This window comes from Mesoplodon densirostris, chromosome X, assembly GCF_025265405.1.
Source record: "Mesoplodon densirostris isolate mMesDen1 chromosome X, mMesDen1 primary haplotype, whole genome shotgun sequence".
NCBI lineage: Eukaryota > Metazoa > Chordata > Mammalia > Artiodactyla > Ziphiidae > Mesoplodon > Mesoplodon densirostris.
In genome coordinates this window covers 116769657-116789714 of record NC_082681.1, presented here as the reverse complement: position 1 = coordinate 116789714, position 20058 = coordinate 116769657, and the positions used below count along the sequence as shown (strand labels likewise).

Here is a 20058-nt window from a genome sequence, read left to right as displayed (position 1 = left end):
AATCCTTTGACATTGATGGGGATCTTTTTTAACAGCCTTTTGGCATTTTTTTTTGTATGTGATTTGATCTTTTAATAATAGTTGATATAGTAGATATTTAATAGTTAAGTGTTTGGGGAAAATTTAATTAGTTAAAAAAAATCCTTCCAGCACCCAGAGTGAGGTTTCTAAATACCATTTCCCCAGAAAGGAGATAGGATTTTGTGAAGAAATAGCTGATTTGGGGCAGGAAATGTCCAGGGTAAGCCTGGAACTTCTTGTTATACTAGAAAGCAAGGACGATACTAAAATCTACTGAAGATATGTAAGAAGGACTCAAGAGTAAACTTGAAGAGTTTCCTACACCAAAGATGGGACAATTTGAGCATGTATAAGTATAACTGCAACAGATTGAAACATACGACTTCATAATGATACTGTAAACACAGCACCACATTGCTCACCTGTGAAGAAAGCTAGGGAACTAACTCATTATTTTGAAAACTGGTAAATAAAGAGATTGAATCAAGCATTTATCTTGACCTTTTTGAACATATATTGTATCTCAGGTAACCAAATAATCGATGAGGGGAGGTTTGTCTTCATAGAAGCTTTCCAGCTAATAAATAAATAAAATAAAGGAAAAATTGAATGTGACCACTTTGCAATCTCTAATGAGATAATGGATCTAAGCAGTGATTTTCAGAGGCTGCTAGTATCACTAGAGTAGAGATAACCAGACCTGATGTGATAACCAGTGATCAGTAGCACCTCCAAAGAATTCTTGCCAAAAAATCTGATTTTTATCAAGCCTTCAGATCTATAATATACAGGCAGTACAGAAACAGAGGAACATGTTAAATGACATTATTGGGGTACAAGCAGCAGAGTCTGTACTGGGGGGGCACTCTATGGGGCAAAACCACCCAGTTTCTTCAACAAATAAATTGCAAGAAATAATAGATGGGGAGGAGTTGTACTTAGACAGTTTAATATATCAACCAGTTGCAAAGTATGGACTTATTTGGTAAATAAAATTGAGATAGTTGGAAAAACATGAGAATTTGAATCCTGCCTGGATATTTAATGATTTTAAGGAAACACTGTTAATTGAATTAGCTGAGATGATTGTACTGCATTTTAAAAACTTCTCATCTTTTAAAGTAATGGCTCTCAATTTGGTGAGATTTTTAACCCTCAAGGGGTTTTTGGCCATGTCTGGAGACATTTTGGTGTCACAACTTGGAGACTGGGGAGTGGGGAGCGGTGCTGTTGGCAGCCAGGGATGCTGCTAAACGTCCCACAATGCACAGGGCAGCCCCACAGCAAAGAATTATTTGGCCTAAAATGTCCATAGCGCTGAGGTTGAGAAACCTTGGTTAGGGATACCTGCTGACATATTTCTGGATAAAGTGATAGGTATGCGTTTTGCTTCAAAATAATGTGGGGTAGGGCTGTTGATGAGTTGATGACTGAAGCTGGGTGATCGGTGTGTGAGAGTTGGTTTTATTATTCTATTTTTTATTTGTTTAAATACTTCCGTAATAAACAAAGTATTCTTACGATTAAAATCTGTATCTTTTTCTATTCTCGGTGGTTGTGGTGAGAATGCAGACTGCTTAGTAGGTATCTGATAAGTGATTTTCTCCTTTCTTGGCAGATTATTGCTGTAGCAGCATTGGTGCATCACAGCTTTGCACTAGATAAAGCGCCCCCACGGCCTCCCTTCCACTCACACTTCTGTGGTATGTATTTTTTTAGCTGGTTTATTAATGGCTTAATTTTTATTTTTCTTGTTTTTTCTCCAGCTGTTGGATCAGTAACTTAAAAAAAAATGTTTTTAAGATACTTAGTGCACGTTGTTAAAGAAGTTTTTTTTTAATTGAAGTATAGTTGATTTACAATACTGTGTTAGTTTCAGGTGTACAGCAAAGTATTCGGTTATATATAATATATATCTAGTCTTTTCAGATTCTTTCCCACTATACGTTATTACAGGATATTGGCTCTAGTTCCCTGTGCTCTACAGTAGGTCCTTGTTGCTAATCTGTTTCATGTATAGTAGTTTGTATCTGTTAATCCCATCCTCCTAATTTATCATACCCCCACCACCACCCATCCCCTTTGTACCATAAATTTGTTTTCTATATCTGTGAGTCTACTTCTGTTTTGTATATAGACTCATTTGTGTTATTTTGTAGATTCCACATGTAAGTGGTAACATATAATATTTGTCTTTCTCTGACTTATTTCACTTAGTATGATATTCTCGGTCCATTCATGTTGCTGCAAATGGCAATATTTCATTCCTTTTTATGGCTGAGTAACATTCCATTTGTGTGTGTGTGTGTATACACACACACACCACATCTTCTTAAACCAGTTGTCTATCAATGGGCCCTTGGGTTGTTTCTGTGTCTTGGCTATCGTAAACGGTGCTGCTATGAACATTGGGATATGTGTACCTTTTTGAATTAGAGTTTTCGTCTTTTCTGGATATATGCCCAGGAGTTGGATTGCTGGGTCATATGGTAGTTCTATTTTTAGATTTTTAAGGAACCTCCGTACTATTCTCCATAGTGGCTGCACCAATTTACATTCCCACCAACAGTGCAGGAGGGTTCCCTTTTCTCCACACCCTCTCCAGCATTTATTGTTTGTAGATTTTTTGATGACGGGTGTGGTGATACCTCATTGTAGTTTTGATTTGCATTTCTCTGATGATTAGTGATGTTGAGCATTCTCTCACGTGTCTGTTGGCCATCTGTATATCTTCTTTGGAGAAATGTCTGTTTAGGTCTTCTGCCCATTTTTGGAGTGGGTTGTTTGATTTTTTTGCATTTGAGCTGCATGAGCTGCTTGTAAATTTTGGAGATTAATCCTTTGTCAGTTGCTTCCTTTGCAAATATTTTCTCCCATTCTGAGGGTTGTCTTTTCATCTTGTTTATGGTTTCCTTTGCTGTGCAAAAGCTTTTAGGTTTGAGTAGGTCCCATTTGTTTATTTTTGTTTTTGTTTGCTAAAGAAGTTTTTTTTTGGTCAGTTGTGGACCCTAAGTTTTATTGGACTGGTTGCTCCTATTCAGCTGTTTAATTTTTTTTCTAGGAGCAGAAGTCGGGAGGCAGTTTGATATCTTTTTCTCTGTTCCGGTGGTTACTCTATTGTGGTAGAGTAGTTTTTTTTTTTCTGGGTCAAAATTATGCTGTAACTATTTTCTTTTCGTGATGTCACCCTAAAAGCCTGTCATAGAAGCCTGGCCAAAGTTTTCTGTGTGATGAGGCAGGATGCCAAGGAATATATAAATGATTACCTATTTGGGAGGAGTTATGGTAATGTCATGCTGGAGTTGGGTTGTGCTATGCATACAATTCCGTGGATGAAATTATTCCAAGAATTCTGCGTGCCATGAGGCAGTCTCCACCGCGGATTATGACGTATCGCATGTTGAGAACTTGGCCAGTTAAATAGTCATTTTTCTGTAAAAAATAAAATAAGGGCGCAACACTATTGATGTGTTATGCTTCCCGGGTTCTTTTCCATCCCAGAACCAGAGATTAACTGGGGCAGCATCTCCTGTCAGGTTTCTTGGATACTAGGAAAGTGGGACAAGGGAAGCAAGCAGAGAAGGGAGGGTGATGTGTCATTTTTGTGAAGTTTTACCCTTTAAGTTGGGTTGAATACACAGAACAAAGTCATGTTGAGAATAGTTTGGAAAATATGTGGAAGAGAGAGTCATTAGCTCATTTCAACATTTACCTCCTCTGAGTATGTCACTGTATGAACAGCTGTTGTGAATGACAAGGAGTTGAGAGTATAGTGGGGGAAGCTTTGGTCATCTTTACTATCCTAACTTTGAGAAGTTTGGACTGAGTTCCTCCATTGTATGCTGATTGAGGTTTTGGTGGTGGTGGGCATTTCCTTTGGGAAAGACTTAAATATTTTCCATTCTGACTTAGATGGATAGCAAATGTTTCATCAAAGCAATTTTTTTTTTTTCTTTTTGCGGTATGCGGGCCTCTCACTGCTGTGGCCTCTCCCGTTGCGGAGCACAGGCTCCGGACGCGCAGGCCCAGCGGCCATGGCTCACGGGCCCAGCCGCTCCGCGGCATATGGGATCCTCCCAGACCGGGGCACGAACCCGTATCCCCTGCATCGGCAGGCGGACTCTTAACCACTGCGCCACCAGGGAGGCCCCATCAAAGCAATTTTAACAATTGTAGGGACTTAGGGCTCTGTACTTGGGTATTCTTTTTTTTTAGATTTAATCTTCTAAACTTTTAAAAAATTGAGGTGTATTTGACATGTAACATTGTATGACTTTCAGGTATACAACATAATGTTGCCATATTTGTATATGTAGCAAAATGACCACCACAATAAGTCTAGTTAACATCCATCACCATAGTTACAAACTGTTCTTTTCTTGTGATGAGAAGTTTTAAGACTTTCTGTCTTAGCAGCTTTCAAATATGCAGTACAGTGTTATTAGCTGTAGTCACCATGCTGTATATTACATACCCAAGGCTTATTTATTTTATAACTAGAAGTTTGTACCTTTTTACCCCGTTCACCCATTTCGTGCACTGCCCCCACAATCACCGTCTGTTCTCTGTATCTGTGAGCTCATTTTTTAAAACTTTCTTTTCTGTTTTTGTTATTCCACATGTATGTGAGATCATACTGTATTTGTCTTTCTCTGCCTTATTTCTCTTAGCATAATGCCCTCTAGATCCATCTGTGTTATCACAAATGGCGAGTTACTGTTTTCTAGTTACTGTTTTCATTTTCTTCAGATAAATACCCAGAAGTGGAATTGCTGGATTATATGGTTGTATTTTTAAGTTTTTGAGGAAATTCCATGACTGTTCCATGACTGTACCAGTTTACATTCTCACCAACTGTGCTCAAGTTTTCCCTTTTCTCTCCATCCTCTCCAACCAACACTTTTTATCTCTTCTGTTTTTGATAATAACCATTCTAGCAGGTGTGGGTAATATCTCATTGTGGTTTTGCATTTCTCTGATGATTTGTGATGTTCAGTACCCTTTCCTCTACCTGGTGGACTTCTGTATGTCTTTAGAAAAATGTCTATTCAGCTCCCCTGCCCATTTTTTAATCAGGTTGTTTGTTTTCATTGTATGAATTTTAAAATATATATATGTTGGATATTAATGCTTTATCAGATATATGATTTACAAATATTTTCTCCCAATTCAGTAGGTTGCCTTTTCATTTTGTTGATGGTTTCCTTTGCTGTGCAGAACTTTATACTTTGATGTAGTCCCACTTGTTTATTTTTGCTTTTGATGCCTTTGGTTTTGGCGTCAAATCCAAAAAGTCATTGCCAAGACTGATGTCAAGGAGGTTACTGCCTATGTCTTCTTCTAGGAGTTGTTTTTCTTTTTTTTCTTTTTTTTGGGGGGGCAGGGGGTGTGCCGTATGGCATGCGGGACCTTAGTTCCTGACCAGGGATTGGACCTGTGCCCCCTGCATTGAGAACATGGAGTCTTAACCACTGGATCACCGGGAAGTCCCTCTTCTAGGAGTTTTATGGTTTCTGATCTTACGTTCAGGTTTTTTTCCCAAATAAATAAATAAATATTTATTTATTTATTTATTGTGGCTGTGTTGGGTCTTCGTTGCTGCGTGCGGGCTTTCTCTAGTTGCGGTGAGTGGGGGCTACTCTTTGTTGCGGTGCACGGACTTCTCATTGCGATGGCTTCTCTTGTTGCGGAGCATGGGCTCTAGGCGTGCGGGCTTCAGTAGTTGTGGCACATGGGCTCAGTAGTTGTGGCTCACGGACTCTAGAGCACAGGCTCACTAGTTGTGGCACATGGGCTTAGTTGCTTCACGGCATGTGGGATCTTCCTGGACCAGGGCTCGATCCCGTGTCCCCTGCATTGGCAGGCATATTCTTAACCACTGCACCACCAGTATGTTCAAGTTTTTAATCCATTTTGAGTTAGTTTTTTGTGTATGGTGTAAGATAGTGGTCCAGTTTTGTTCTTTTGTGTGTGGTTGTCCAGTTTTCCCAACATCATTTTTTGGAGAGACTCTCCTTTCTCCATTGTATATTCTTGGTTCCTTTGTCATAAATTAATCGACCATGTTACGTATGGGTTTATTTCTGGGCTCTCTGTATGTCTATTTTTTTTTTTTGTGGTACGCGGGCCTCTCACTGTTGTGGCCTCTCCCATTGTGGAGCACAGGCTCCAGACGCGCAGGCTCAGTGGCCATGGCTCACGGGCCCAGCCGCTCCGCGGCATGTGGGATCTTCCCAGACCGGGGCACGAACCCGTGTCTCCTGCATCGGCAGGCAGACTCTCCACCACTGCGCCACTAGGGAAGCCCTGTATGTCTATTTTTATGCCAACATCATACTGGTTTGTTTTTTGTTTTTTTTTTGCAGTATGCGGGCCTCTCACCGCTGTGGCCTCTCCTGTTGCGGAGCACAGGCTACGGATGTGCAGGCCCAGCAGCCATGGCTCACAGGCCCAGCCGCTCCGCGGCATGTGGGACCCTCCCACACCAGGGCACAAACCCGTGTCCCCTGCATCGGCAGGCAGACTCTCAACCACTGAGCCACCAGGGAAGCCCCTCATACTGTTTTGATTACTGTAGCTTTGTAATGTAGTTTGAAATCAGGGAGTATGATGCCTCCTGCTTTGTTCTTCTTTTTCAAGATTGCCCTGGCTATTCAGGGTCTTTTGTGGTTCCATATGAATTTTAGGATATGTAGTTTGTTTTGGCAACTATTTAGAGATCAAGGGGAATTTATTTATATTTATTAAGATGGTTTCCATTCAGAAACTTGCAGTGTATGTGTACTTGAAATTGGACTAAGATGGGTGTTGGAATCTTTATTTTTTTCCTTTTTACAGTTGTGTCTAAACCAAAGGATTGTATTTTTCCATATGATTTTAAAGAAGGCATTAAGGAAAAGGTAAAGAACTCACTGTTTATTCCTTTTAAATATGAAATATGTATTTGTTTAAAAAGAGAAAAGGAGAATGCTATGGATTAGTAGAAATACGCTATTTTATATGTTAATTTATTAGATCTATTCTTGTTAGATTGGACTGTGGCATTAACCCATTAAAAATGTATTAGAAGTTTAAAACTAGAAGCTTTATTTAACAGTGTTTAAATGTTTCACCTCCTGGAAATAATGGGATTCGACACTTTATTAATAGATGGGTGGTCTCAAACCCTCCTTCAGATAACTTAATTGGAAGCTTTTCCAAAATTGCATGATCACATGATTACTGTTTTGGGAAAGTGTTGTGTAAAGCCCACCCCATCCCCACCCCGCTAACTTGAAGGAAGTCAAGAGAAGTTGAGAATGCTGTGGATATTAAAGGTGACATATATTGGGAAGGTTGATGTGGGCTGGCTATAATTGATCAGTGATCTCTAAACTCCCAGTATACTCCATGAAGAAGTTTTCACGAGTCCTTAATAAAAATGGGGGGGGAGGGAGTAGCATAATGTGAGTTTTTCATAAAAGTAAATGTATTCAGTATGAAGAATTTTATTTTTGGAGAGTATGTTTTTTCTTTTATGAAATGCCTGGGTTGGTAAATATGTAGGTTTTTAAAATTTCTTTTAATGTCTTCACTTGCCAAAATTAAAAGTTAGCAACCTTATCAGGTTCCACTTACTTTAAATTTGGTTTGAGAAGTCCAGTAGTCTGGGGGTACTATTGAATCAGGCTATTATTTGTAAAGTGCCCTGAATTAGTAAGTAAAATGACCTTGGAAAATTCCATTAGAGTCAAACTGATATTTTTTAAACCTGAGCTAGTTGTAGAAAACATAGCCATCAACTTCATTTTAAGAGTCTTAATAAGAGTGGATCTTTTGAATACCTGATTTATATTGAGTAATCCAAGTGGAAGCCTTTTGTGTGTAGATAGGTTTTATTTAAGACACTTAATTCTTACATGTATGTTTGTTTTTAGTCTCGTTTCTTATTTATGGGTTTTTACACCACTATTTGGGATTAGTTTATACAGTCCTTGGGATCTCTTTGTGTGGTAAATACATAAACAACAAAGTCTACCAGGGATTATATAGGAAAGTAAGTAATGTTTTTGATAGGTACTCTGATTCAGATGCTATAAAATGTGTCCAGATACACAAGTGTGTCCCTATGGAGGGACATTTCTGCACTCGATAGTGTTTAGCGCTTAAAATTTTGCTTCATTCACATGCTTATTACTTGAATGAGCTCCTCAGAGATTTTGTGCAACTATTACTGTGAAATCTAGAATCAGGAATTTCGTTGCTGCATTTAATTTTGAAATGGATGGTTTCTTTTAACCCTAAGAAATCTTATCCTGCTTGAACAAGGAGCCAAGGTATAGTAGTTGAGAGTAAAGATAAGTGACTGGTATGTTTTTATCTAACAGAATGTGAAGGTTGAGATTGCTGCAACAGAAAGAACACTGCTAGGTTTTTTCCTTGCAAAAATTCACAAAATTGATCCTGATATCATTGTGGTGAGTAGATGTTTGACCATGTTGTGGGGAAGCTCTTCATTCCGTAGTTCTTTTCAGTGTGACTTGATTGGTACTTTTTGAGCAGTGGAGAATCTTTTCAGAGTGAAATAACCCTGTGGACTGGTGGGAATTGCTATACTTTCTCCTAACAGAAAGGAGAAAAAACCCCAACCTACTACAAGATACTTTTTTTTCCCCACTAATAGAAAAGCAACTCATGAATTACTGTTGAAGTTTAGGGTACTCCTGTTATTTACAGTTAGAGAGCAACCCAGAAGTAAGTCAACTCATGTCAACTGTTAATAGCTCCAAAATTTTGGCTTAGTGGCCCAGCAGTATAATGTCACAGGAGTGAATTCCCTTGGTTTGGTGCGTATCCCCAAAGTGTAAGTATTTTAATTTTATGAGCTCAGTGGATCTCTGACATATTCCTTTGAGAGCTCGTGGCTAGGAGTCTTTTTTTCTCTTTTTTTTTTTTGCTGTACGCGGGCCTCTCACTGTTGTGGCCTCTCCCGTTGCGGAGCACAGGCTCCGGACGCGCAGGCTCAGCGGCCATGGCTCACGGGCCCAGCCGCTCCGCGGCATATGGGATCCTCCCAGACCGGGGCACGAACCCGTATCCCCTGCATCGGCAGGCGGACTCTCAACCACTGCGCCACCAGGGAGGCCCTCTTTTTTTCTCTTAATGACTGAATATGTTCCTACTAAATAGTTAAGAGGTAATAATTCATTGAGTTGTCTTTGCCACAGTTCCGAAGAGTCGTAAAACAACATTTTGCTTTGTGTTTCCTCCAGCCTTCCTTAGTTTGTAGACTCCTGTCAAGGAGTTCTTCCTTTTGTCTTTTTTTCTGGGTTAATGGACCAATCAAATTATTTTGTGCTTTTGGGTTTTTTGGAGGGAAGTAGCATATAAATGCCTATATTTTAAGTGTAATATCGGTAATTTGGTTACATTGAAGCCTTGTGAAAAATGTTTGCTGTATATTTCTGTGTTCATTTTTGCTCTTGGACACCTCTCTGGAAGATGGTGTAGCCAGAGTACTGAGAGCCTGTAGGTTGTTACCAGTGTCTCTGCACCCACTTCCCTTATGGTATTTCAGGAGCCATCTTGAAAGTGCTGGGAAGATTCTGTCCACAGTGCCCTCCTGTGGGGCTCTGGCTCAGCACCAGGCCCTCACCCAATCTCCACTAGTAGTCTCTCTCTTGGACCCCAAGGAGATAACCTTGGAGTCTAGGGTAGCTGGCCTGCTCTAGGGTGTAAGAGCCAAGACTTCGTGAGAAATCCAAACTGAAATAGGACAGAATCCTGACATGGGTTTGAGTCCCTAATCCCAGGCATGATAATTTGGAAATGAGACTTCCTCATGTCCTTTGGGTCTCTTAGTTTAATAGACAAACTTGCCATAAATATATAGTGGTATATATTTTTAATTAAAATTAGTGACAAATAAATCTGTTTATTAATTTATTTTAAACTTCATCTAGTTTAACTTACTAGAATAAACATAATTCACACGATGGGAATTATCATTACAGACATGGAGAATTTGGTAATATTTTTGAGATTTTTTTACTCGGGATAGTTTTGTTTCCATGTTTTTAGCAAATTTCTTATTTGAAGTATGGAGTGATAGTATATGTTTATTTAGTTGCACATTGATTAAGAGTCTAAATCAGTAGTGTTTGAACTCAGTTCTTTGGGAAGAAACTAGATGCACTTCCTCTGTTTTCTAAGAAGTCTATGTAAACTGTCACGCAACATAGCTGGGTTCTTGGTTTTTAAGGAAGTAAGATGAAATTGTTTGAATACAGCTTTTACTCATCACCTAAAAAGTATGGGACATTAAAATTTGCATGAGACTGTGAAGCATGAGTTGCAAATTAAAAGACATCATATGAACCTTGCATCAATTAGGATAAAATAAAGTTTATTCCAGCAATCTGCTTAGCAGCCTTGTTAATGTCAAGGCTAATGAATGCTGCTGATGAATAAATTCCTGAAGAAGAAAGGACCCCAATCGGAGGTAAGCTCATGATGCCTTCAATTAGAGACCACAAAAAGAAAGGGCAAAGAAATTCTATGCATATGAAGATAAATCCTCTAATTTGCGTTTCTTATAATGTTATTGGCTGCCTTCTTTTTCTCACTAGGGTCATAATATTTATGGGTTTGAACTGGAAGTGCTACTGCAGAGAATTAATGTGTGCAAAGTTCCTTACTGGTCCAAGATAGGTCGGCTGAAGCGATCCAACATGCCAAAGCTTGGGGTAATAATAATTTTCAAAATCTTAACTTCTCTATTTGGCATCTTTGTATGAAGTATCTACCAGGGAGTACCCTGTGCTTCTTTGACTAGGAATCTGTTGCCTTATGATAGGACATTTTAACTTTGGCACTAAACACCTTTTCCTTTGAATTCAGCATTTTATTGGTAAAAACCACTGGTAGTTTTTTTTTTTAACATCTTTATTGGAGTATAATTGCTTTATGATGGTGTGTTAGTTTCTGCTTTATAACAAAGTGAATCAGTTATACATATATATATGTTCCCATATCTCTTCCCTCTTGCGTCTCCCTCCCTCCCACCCTCCCTATCCCACCCCTCTAGGTGGTCACAAAGCACTGAGCTGATCTGCCTGTGCTATGCGGCTGCTTCCCACTAGCTATCTGTTTTACGTTTGGTAGTGTATATATGTCCATGCCACTCTCTCACTTTGTCACAGCTTACCCTTCCCCCTCCCCATATCCTTAAGTCCATTCTCTAGTAGGTCTGTGTCTTTATTCCCATCTTACCCCTAGGTTCTTCATGACCTTTCTTTTTTTTTTTTCTTAAATTCCATATATATGTGTTAGTATACAGTATTTGTTTTTCTCTTTCTGACTTACTTCACTCTGTATGACAGACTCTAGGTCCATCCACCTCACTACAAATAACTCAATTTCGTTTCTCTTTATGGCTGAGTAATACTCCATTGTATATATGTGCCACATCTTCTTTATCCATTCATCTGATGATGGACACTTAGGTTGCTTCCATCTCCTGGCTATTGTAAATAGAGCTGCAAAAAATGAACATTTTGGTACATGACTCTTTGAATTATGGTTTTCTCCGGGTATATGCCCAGTAGTGGGATTGCTGGGTTGTATGGTAGTTCTATTTGTAGTTTTTTAAGGAACCTGATACAAATAGATGGAGAGATATACCATGTTCTTGGATTGGAAGAATCAACATTGTGAAAATGACTCTACTACCCAAAGCAATGTACAGATTCAACGCAATCCCTATCAAACTACCACTGGCATTTTTCACAGAACTAGAACAAAAAATTTCACATTTTGTATGGAAACACAAAAGACCCCGAATAGCCAAAGCAATCTTGAGAACGAAAAATGGAGCTGGAGGGGGCTTCCCTGGTGGCGCAGTGGTTGAGAGTCCGCCTGCCGATGCAGGGGACATGGGTTCATGCCCCGGTCCGGGAAGATCCCACATGCTGCAGAGCGGCTGGGCCCGTGAGCTGTGGCCGCTGGACCTGCGCATCCGGAGCCTGTGCTCCGCAATGGGAGAGGCCAGAACAGTGAGAGGCCTGCGTACCGCAAAAAAAAAAAAAAAAAGGAGCTGGAGGAATCAGGCTCTCTGACTTCAGACTATACTATAAAGCTATAGTAATCAAGGAAGTATGGTACTGGCACAAAAACAGAAATATAGATCAATGGAACTGGATAGAAAGCCCAGAGATAAACCCATGCACATATGGTCACCTTATCTTTGATAAAGGAGGCAAGAATATACAGTGGAGAAAAGACAGCCTCTTCAGTAAGTGGTGCTTGGAAAAGTGGACAACTACATGTAAAAGTATGAGATTAGAACACTCCCTAACACCATACACAAAAATTAGCTCAAAATGGATTAAAGACCTAAATGTAAGGCCAGAAACTATCAAACTCTTAGAGGAAAACATAGGCAGAACACTCTATGACATAAATCACAGCAAGATCCATTTTGACCCACCTCCTAGAGAAATGGAAATAAAAACAAAAATAAACAAATGGGACCTAATGAAACTTCAAAGCTTTTGCACAGCAAAGGAAACCATAAACAAGACCAAAAGACAACCCTCAGAATGGGAGAAATTATTTGCAAATGAGGCAACTGACAAAGGATTAATCTCCAAAATTTACAAGTAGCTCATGCAGCTCAATAGCAAGAAAACAAACAACCCAATCCAAAAATGGGCAGAAGACCTAAATAGACATTTCTCCGAAGAAGATATACAGATCGCCAACAAACACATGAAAGAATGCTCAACATCATTAATCATTAGAGAAATGCAAATCAAAACTACCATGAGATATCATCTCACACCAGTCAGAATGGCCATCATCAAAAAATCTAGAAACAATAAATGCTGGAGAGGGTGTGGAGAAAAGGGAATCCTCTTGCACTGCTGGTGGGAATGTAAATTGATATAGCCACTATGGAGTACAGAATAGAGGTTCCTTAAAAAAACACTGGTAGGTTTAAAAATTAGCTCTTAGAATCTAGAGACAGCACATGTTTGTTAGCTCCACTTGGGCATCTCTAAGAGCAGAGTTGCGGGTTCTCGTTAAGGAAGAAGATGGGAAGGAGGAACGGGGGTTAGGGGAGGGGAGCAGACACTGAGTATGTAAGAAGACAACTAGCAGCATCCCTTGTGTGTTCGTTCTCTCTCACAGTAGCTCCAGGTTTATTGCACATTCTCACAGGGGTGGCAGAACTTGTTCAAGATCTTAGAGCTAGTAAAGGGAAGAACTAAAATTTTGAACCCAGGCCCCGTGTGACTCTTGTAAAGCTTGTCACTTCTCATTCTACCTGCTTGCTTCACTGAAGGGAGGTTGGGTGGTTTTGGATGAAGCACCTTCATTTCCTAAACCTGACAGTGCTCAGCGCTTGAAATCTTATTTTAGTTAAAGCCTATCAGTAAAACGGCATGCTTCCTCATCAGAGAACTTAGGACTCTGTACCGTTATAATGCTCTCCGGAGGGTTCTGCTGCTACAGTTTGGAGTTAGGGGCCAATGTTCTTGCTTCTTTTCCTATTCATATCTTTATGGCGATAGAGTTGTTATTAACACTTCATCCAAACACTTGCTTTGCTAACTCCTTACCCCCTTCAGGGTTCTTTATATGGCATCTTCTCAGTGAGGTCTACACGACCACCCTATTTAAGATGTAGTCCCCCCAAATTCCTTGTTCCCCTCACCCTGTTCTATTTTCTCTTTTCCATATACTTAATGACCTCCTAAAACTATATACTTTCTTTTTTTAATTGTATATTTCAATTGAGATCAGGAATCTTTTCTATTTTGCTCACCACTATATCCCTATATTCTGAGTGCCTGGAACAGTGTCAGATACGTAGTCAGTGTTCAAAAATATTTGATTGATGGCTGAATGAATGCATGAATGGAAGAATGAGAGTTTCATCATTGTAATTTTGGGACTAGCCTCAAAGCAAGTTAGAATGAAATGTTCTCAGTATCTGTTCTTCCATGGGATTTGCTTTTTTTCCTTCCCTTGTAGGGCAGGAGTGGATTTGGTGAAAGAAATGCTACCTGTGGCCGAATGATCTGTGATGTGGAAATTTCAGCAAAGGAATTGATTCGTTGTAAAAGCTACCATTTGTCTGAACTTGTTCAACAGATTCTGAAAACTGAAAGGGTTGTAATCCCAATGGAAAATATACGAAATATGTACAGGTATGATCCTGGATGCTTCAGAGTTTGTCTGTCTTGAAATTAACAACAGCAAGACACCAGAATCATCCTTAGGCTGGAGGGACAGGAGCCTGTGGTGTTATGAAGGGGGAAATTATCTGTCTTCATGTCAGAATCACCATCTCCATTACTTGAGTAATTTGAATTATTTTGCTTTTTGAACTGTTCTCATTTTATCATAATATCTCCCTCATTTAACACCATCTTGATGCTTCCTGAGAGCAGTTTGGAAATTGATGTGATATTTAGGTTTCTGCTCTTAATTCATTAATTCAGAAATTAATGCAAATATTTTAGAAATATAAAATCTGAGAAGTCTTTCAATTATTTGGAGATATTGCTGATTATTTCTTTTTTCCAGCCTTGTTGAGGTCAAGTTGACAAATAAAAAATGTATTTTATTTCAGGTGCAACTTGATGTTTGATATACATTGTGAAATAATCCTCACAGTCAAGCTAATTAACCTATTCATCACCTCACACGATCACTATTTTTTTTCTTTCCTTTTCTTTTCTTTCTTTTTTTTTTTTTGTGGTGAGGACACTTTAGATTTACCCCTCTTAGGAGATTTCAAGTATACAATACAGTATTGTTAACTGTAGCCACGTTGCTGTACATTAGATTTCCAGAACTTACTCATTTTGCGTAACAGAAACTTTGTGCTTGATTATTTCTTAAAATTTCTCCTACCCCTCTGGCCACTCCTCGTTCTTTTCTGCCCGTTCTTCCCGAGTCCTCAGACTGCTTCTCTTTCTGACTGCGCTCCCTCCCTGGGTGATCTCGTTGAGTCACAGGAATTTCAATACCACATGGGTGCTGATGCCTCCCGCCAGCATATCTTCAGCTTAGACCTCTCTTCCCTGAATTCCAGACTCATGTCTCCACCTGCCTGTTCTACTTAATGTCTGACATGAACCTCCAACTCAGCTTGTTCCAAAACTGAGCTCCTGACCTTCTCTAGGTTCCTCTTATTTTTCCAGTATCGCTGGAAACCTCCAAAGTCATCCTCAGCCCAGAACCTCTGAGGCGTCTATGATTCCTCTCTCTGACATCTTATGTTCCATGCGTCGGGAAATCCTGTCAGCTCCATCTTCAAAATATGTCTCTATCTGACCACTTCTTTTCCCCTCCGTTGGACCCACCCTGGTCCAAGCCACCAACCTCTTTCTCCTGGGTCACTGGGTCTTTCTTATATTAGCCTCCTCACTGGTCTCCTTGCTTTTGCCCTTGACTCCTTGCTGTCTGTTCTCAACCCAGGAACCAGAGTCACCGTGCTAAAGTTAGATATGGCACTCTGCTTACAATCTCCTAGTGACTTTCTGTTTCATGCAGAGTAAAAACCAAAGTACTTATTTCGATTTACAAGGTCCTATACAGTGGGTCTCTCTGCTGTTAGCTCTGTCCTTCTACTCTTCTCCATCATTCTCTCTGTTGCAGCCATTGGTCTCCTTCTTGGTACTAGAACTGCCAGATTTATGCTCAGCTCAGGGCCTTTGAATGTGCTGTTCTGTCTGCCTGGAATGTTCTCTCAGAGATAACCCATCCACAGGGATTGCTCTCTCACCTCCTGCAGGTTTTTATTCTCAGTGGACTCTTTCTCAGTTCCCTAACTAAAATTTGTCTCTGCTCCTGACACTTAATATTCCCTTTGCTTCTTAGTTTTTCTTCTTAACGCTTAGCGTTATATAACATATCACATATTAAATTTTTAATTTATATTCTGTCTTCCCCATGAGGACAGGAATTTTTGTCTGTTTTGGTCACAGCCAGCATCTAGAACAATGCCTGGCATGGAGTGGGTATGTAATACATATTTAATGGATGGATGAATGAAAGAATTTAGGGAGTGTTCAGATTGTATCTTTGTGGGATTTTTTGTGTGTTTTAGAGAAGGGCATTGATTGGGACCAATGGTATGAATGAATTCCTAATTTCATACTGACCTTATTTTAAATTGTTTCCAAGGCTGAGGTGCCGTTGCTCTGAAGTTAACTTATACCAAAAATGTTTTGTGATAGTTTTTGAAGTTATGATTATAATCATTGTTTCTTTTAATTACTTGATTCTGTTTCATTCTTTCTTTTCTGTACAGTGACTCTTCTCATCTGTTGTACCTGTTGGAACACACCTGGAAAGATGCCAGGTTCATTTTGCAGATCATGTGTGAGCTAAATGTTCTTCCATTAGCATTGCAGATCACTAACATCGCTGGGAACATTATGGTAAATTTAACATAGAAAGGGGGAAAAAGCATTTCCTGTTGGATCCAGTGTTTTCTGGGGGTAGTTGTTATATGATAATGAGTCTAAATGCATGCTTATAAAATAAGTAACTTGTATTCTGAAAGCTGGGCTTCTTTTGTAAAATGAAGAACTGCTTGGGAGAAGGGGAGGAAAGCCAGGTGCAGTATGTTGAAATTTGGATGAACATAAGGACCATCTCTGACATCTGGATGTGTCTCATTTGTGGAATGGTCCATTTGGGAGTAAAGAAATAGCCCAAGTTGTCAGTATTTTAAGCTCTTTGTCTCCTTTTAACCATAATGCTTAAAGAAACTGCTAGAAATAATTTAGCACCTTTTTTTTTTTAAAGCAGCCCTTGTTATGATGAGTGATTTTTGAAGGAGGTGCTATGATTAAATCTACCAACTCAAAGTTGCTTTTGTTTGTTCTGCTTTTGAGCTCAAGTTTTTTAAAAAAAATTCTCTTTAATAGTCTAGGACGCTGATGGGTGGACGATCCGAGCGTAATGAGTTCTTGTTGCTTCATGCATTTTATGAAAACAACTATATTGTGCCTGACAAGCAGATTTTCAGAAAGCCTCAGCAAAAACTGGTGGGTCCAAAATTGTATAGTGTTTTGCTTTTTCTTATTCCCCCCCCCTTTATTATCTAGATAGCTGTTTTTGGGGGTTTTTCTTTTGCTGTGATAGTATCTGCTCCCCAAATAATTAATTCCCTGTATACTCTAGAAACTGTGTCACATTTGTTCTGTCGTTTTTGTGTGGTCATTTCCTTCTTTACGTTTCTCTATACAGATAAAAATTATTTGTGAAATATGAAATTCTTTGAGGGAGGCATTAGGCCTCTCTGATAGGTGACCATACCTGGAAAGCGTTTTGCCTCATTAGCCCTACCCAAACTTAGATGCAAGTTGAACCATTTATTTCCTTGAACCCATAAGCCTTTATTTTTGTGTTGCATTGTTTCATTTTTATATTCTAGTAGGATTAAGGTCACTACAATCAGGTTTCTGACGTGGCCTCCATCACATTGGAAGTAAAACTTAGCTACTGTTTTATCAGCACTGATAGTAATTGATTCAGAGTGGGAGTTTAATGTTAAAATGGCTCAGGTTCTTAGATTTGCTTGTTTTATGCACATTATCAAAATTAGTAAAGCAAGTATTAACTTACAGGAGTTTGACGTCTGCTGAGGTATTGAATGTTGGCTATTAATAAACTACTTGGGAAAGAATTTTCACTATATGGATGTACTTATTTTAAGGTGTCCATATTAATAATGAGAATAATGATAATACCTATATAAAATATTTTGTGTTTTTACATCATGAATGTTAGAGTAATGAATTTAAGAGGACTCCTAGAATCTCAACTTTTAGATAATATGAATAGTTGAATTTTTAGTGTCCATTGATTTTATTTTATTTATTTATTTTTAAAAATTTATTTATTTGTTTATTATTGGCTGTGTTGGGTCTTCGTTGCTGCGCGCGGGCTTTCTCTAGTTGCGGTGAGCAGGGGCTACTCTTCATTGTGGTACACGGGCTTCTCGTTGCGGTGGCTTCTATTATTGCAGAGCACGGGCTCTAGGTGTACAAGCTTCAGTAGTTGTGGTGCGTGGGCTTCAGTACTTGTGGCTCATGGGCTCTAGAGCTCAGGCCCGGTAGTTGTGGTGCACGGGCTTCGTCGCTCCATGGCATGTGGGATCTTCCTGGACCAGGGTTCAAACCCGTGTCCCCTGCATTGGCAGGCAGATTCTATTCTTAACCACTGCACCACCAGGGAAGCCCTGTCCATTGATTTTAAAATGTGAAGTTCTGTGAATTCAAAAATATTTTAAAGTAGAATTTGCATACTTATCAACTCAGTTATAGTGTTTGTTTTGGTAACTGCCATGCTTGGCATTCATTAGGATTCATGAAAATATTACAATAACTGTCTTTCCTCAGAGGTAGGACCACTAACTAAGAGTAATGTTAGATAGAATGTTAAATAGAACTGTGTACTGCAGTTGGAAAGGTTGGGGGGGATCATAAACCTTCTAAATTGGTCCATTAGTTGCTGGCTGGTGAAGTTATCTTTCCATTTGATATTAGGGAGATGAAGATGAAGACATTGATGGAGATACCAATAAATACAAAAAAGGACGTAAGAAGGCAGCTTATTCTGGAGGCTTGGTATTGGACCCCAAAGTTGGTAAGGCAACGCAGCGGCTCGGTTTGCCCCTGATGCTAAGGAACTTAATGCACAGCCAGGCTTGAGAAACGAGAAGGCCTGAGTTGTGTTTTGTAGGTTAGCGAATAGGTTTCATAATGACCTTATTTTCTCATGTTCATGCGAAAATCTTGTTTGCCAGTCTAACGTGGAATTAATGTGAATCTTTTGTGGGTTTTTTTGCTGTATTCCAAGAAAGCTTTATTTATGGACATAGAAATTTAAATTTTGTATAATTTTCACATATCATTGAAATAGTCTTTAAAAATTTTTTTCGACCACTTAAAGATATAAACACTATTCTTAGCTCATGAGTGGTACAAAAAGGGGGTAGGTTGGAGGATTTGCTCTGTGCAGTTTGCCAACCTATTTGTCCCGTGGTAGGAGCGCCTCTGTCTCCTCCCATCTGCTCTTGGGCTCCGCCTCTGCCCAGCGTGCCAGGGCCAGTGCAATTGGACAGCAAAGTTAAAGTACAGGCAGTAACTACCAAATTGAACTTTAACAAGAGAATAATTGTTTCCTGTAATCATGAATGGCAAAGAAGATGTTTTGTGGTAAACAGAGCTAGAAAAGATTAAAAAAAATTTTTTTTAATCATCTTAACCATTTTTAAGTGTAGTTGAGTAGTGTTGTTAACTGTATTCACATTGTTGTGCAGGAATGAATGTCAATTTTATCAAGTAACTTGAACTCTGAGTAGGAGACATTTTGGACAAAAGTGATTTTCTTGTGAGTTGTAATGAGACAGGTCGCTCGTCCTTTGGTGTTAGATCTGGCCTTGAATTCTGGCTGTGTGCTCTTGGGCTGCCTGTTTTAGCCTCTGTATGCCTCAGTTTCCTTTTCTTTAAAATGACGGCAAGAAAAATACCACACAGAGACTTAAGGAATAATAGTACCAGACACAGAGTAAGCTATCAATATATGCTTGCTGTTGTTATTATTGTCTTAACTGTGGACATTTATTTTTATTCAGTTTCTTCTCAAGGTGAAGATAACTCTTTGTAAATGTCCTAGAGAAATATAGTACCTTTCTGTTAACCCTTTGCAAGTGAAAAGTGTGTATCGTTCCACTGCTGACATTTATGTGTACCTCTCTTGTCTGATCTTAGCAGTTTGTGTACAGGTAAATGAGCTGCCTGTTTTATTCCCTGAAGGTGTGATTGTAAAAAAAATGTATAACCACTCACTGGTATAGCTCATGAAACATTTGGGGAGTTGGGGTGTGGAGGGTAGGTGGGAAGGAATGCTTTCTTGAAGGAGAATTTAACGGCATTTTTTGGAAATGGATATGGCACTTGTCTAAAGTAATTGATATGGGAAGGTGTTTGCCTATAATAATGGCATACTTTGGTGACTGCTGGGGTTTCAAGG

General features: G+C 39.3%; 1 protein-coding gene and 1 non-coding gene across 3 annotated transcripts in view; both read left to right on the top strand.

Moving 5' to 3' along the window:
* Nucleotides 1-20058, top strand: part of POLA1 (DNA polymerase alpha 1, catalytic subunit) — a 300188-nt gene that overhangs the window by 34420 nt on the left and 245710 nt on the right. For both annotated transcript variants that reach the window (XM_060087247.1, XM_060087248.1), the window contains exons 16-23: nucleotides 1640-1724; nucleotides 6859-6920; nucleotides 8388-8477; nucleotides 10629-10745; nucleotides 14038-14213; nucleotides 16325-16454; nucleotides 16947-17066; nucleotides 18570-18669. In XM_060087247.1, coding sequence (XP_059943230.1) covers nucleotides 1640-1724; nucleotides 6859-6920; nucleotides 8388-8477; nucleotides 10629-10745; nucleotides 14038-14213; nucleotides 16325-16454; nucleotides 16947-17066; nucleotides 18570-18669 — 880 coding nt within the window. The remainder of the gene's footprint in view (nucleotides 1-1639; nucleotides 1725-6858; nucleotides 6921-8387; nucleotides 8478-10628; nucleotides 10746-14037; nucleotides 14214-16324; nucleotides 16455-16946; nucleotides 17067-18569; nucleotides 18670-20058) is intronic.
* LOC132482801 (small Cajal body-specific RNA 24) lies at nucleotides 19640-19769 on the top strand. Its single transcript, XR_009530968.1, has one exon. It is a non-coding gene; the product is annotated as a small Cajal body-specific RNA 24 (non-coding RNA).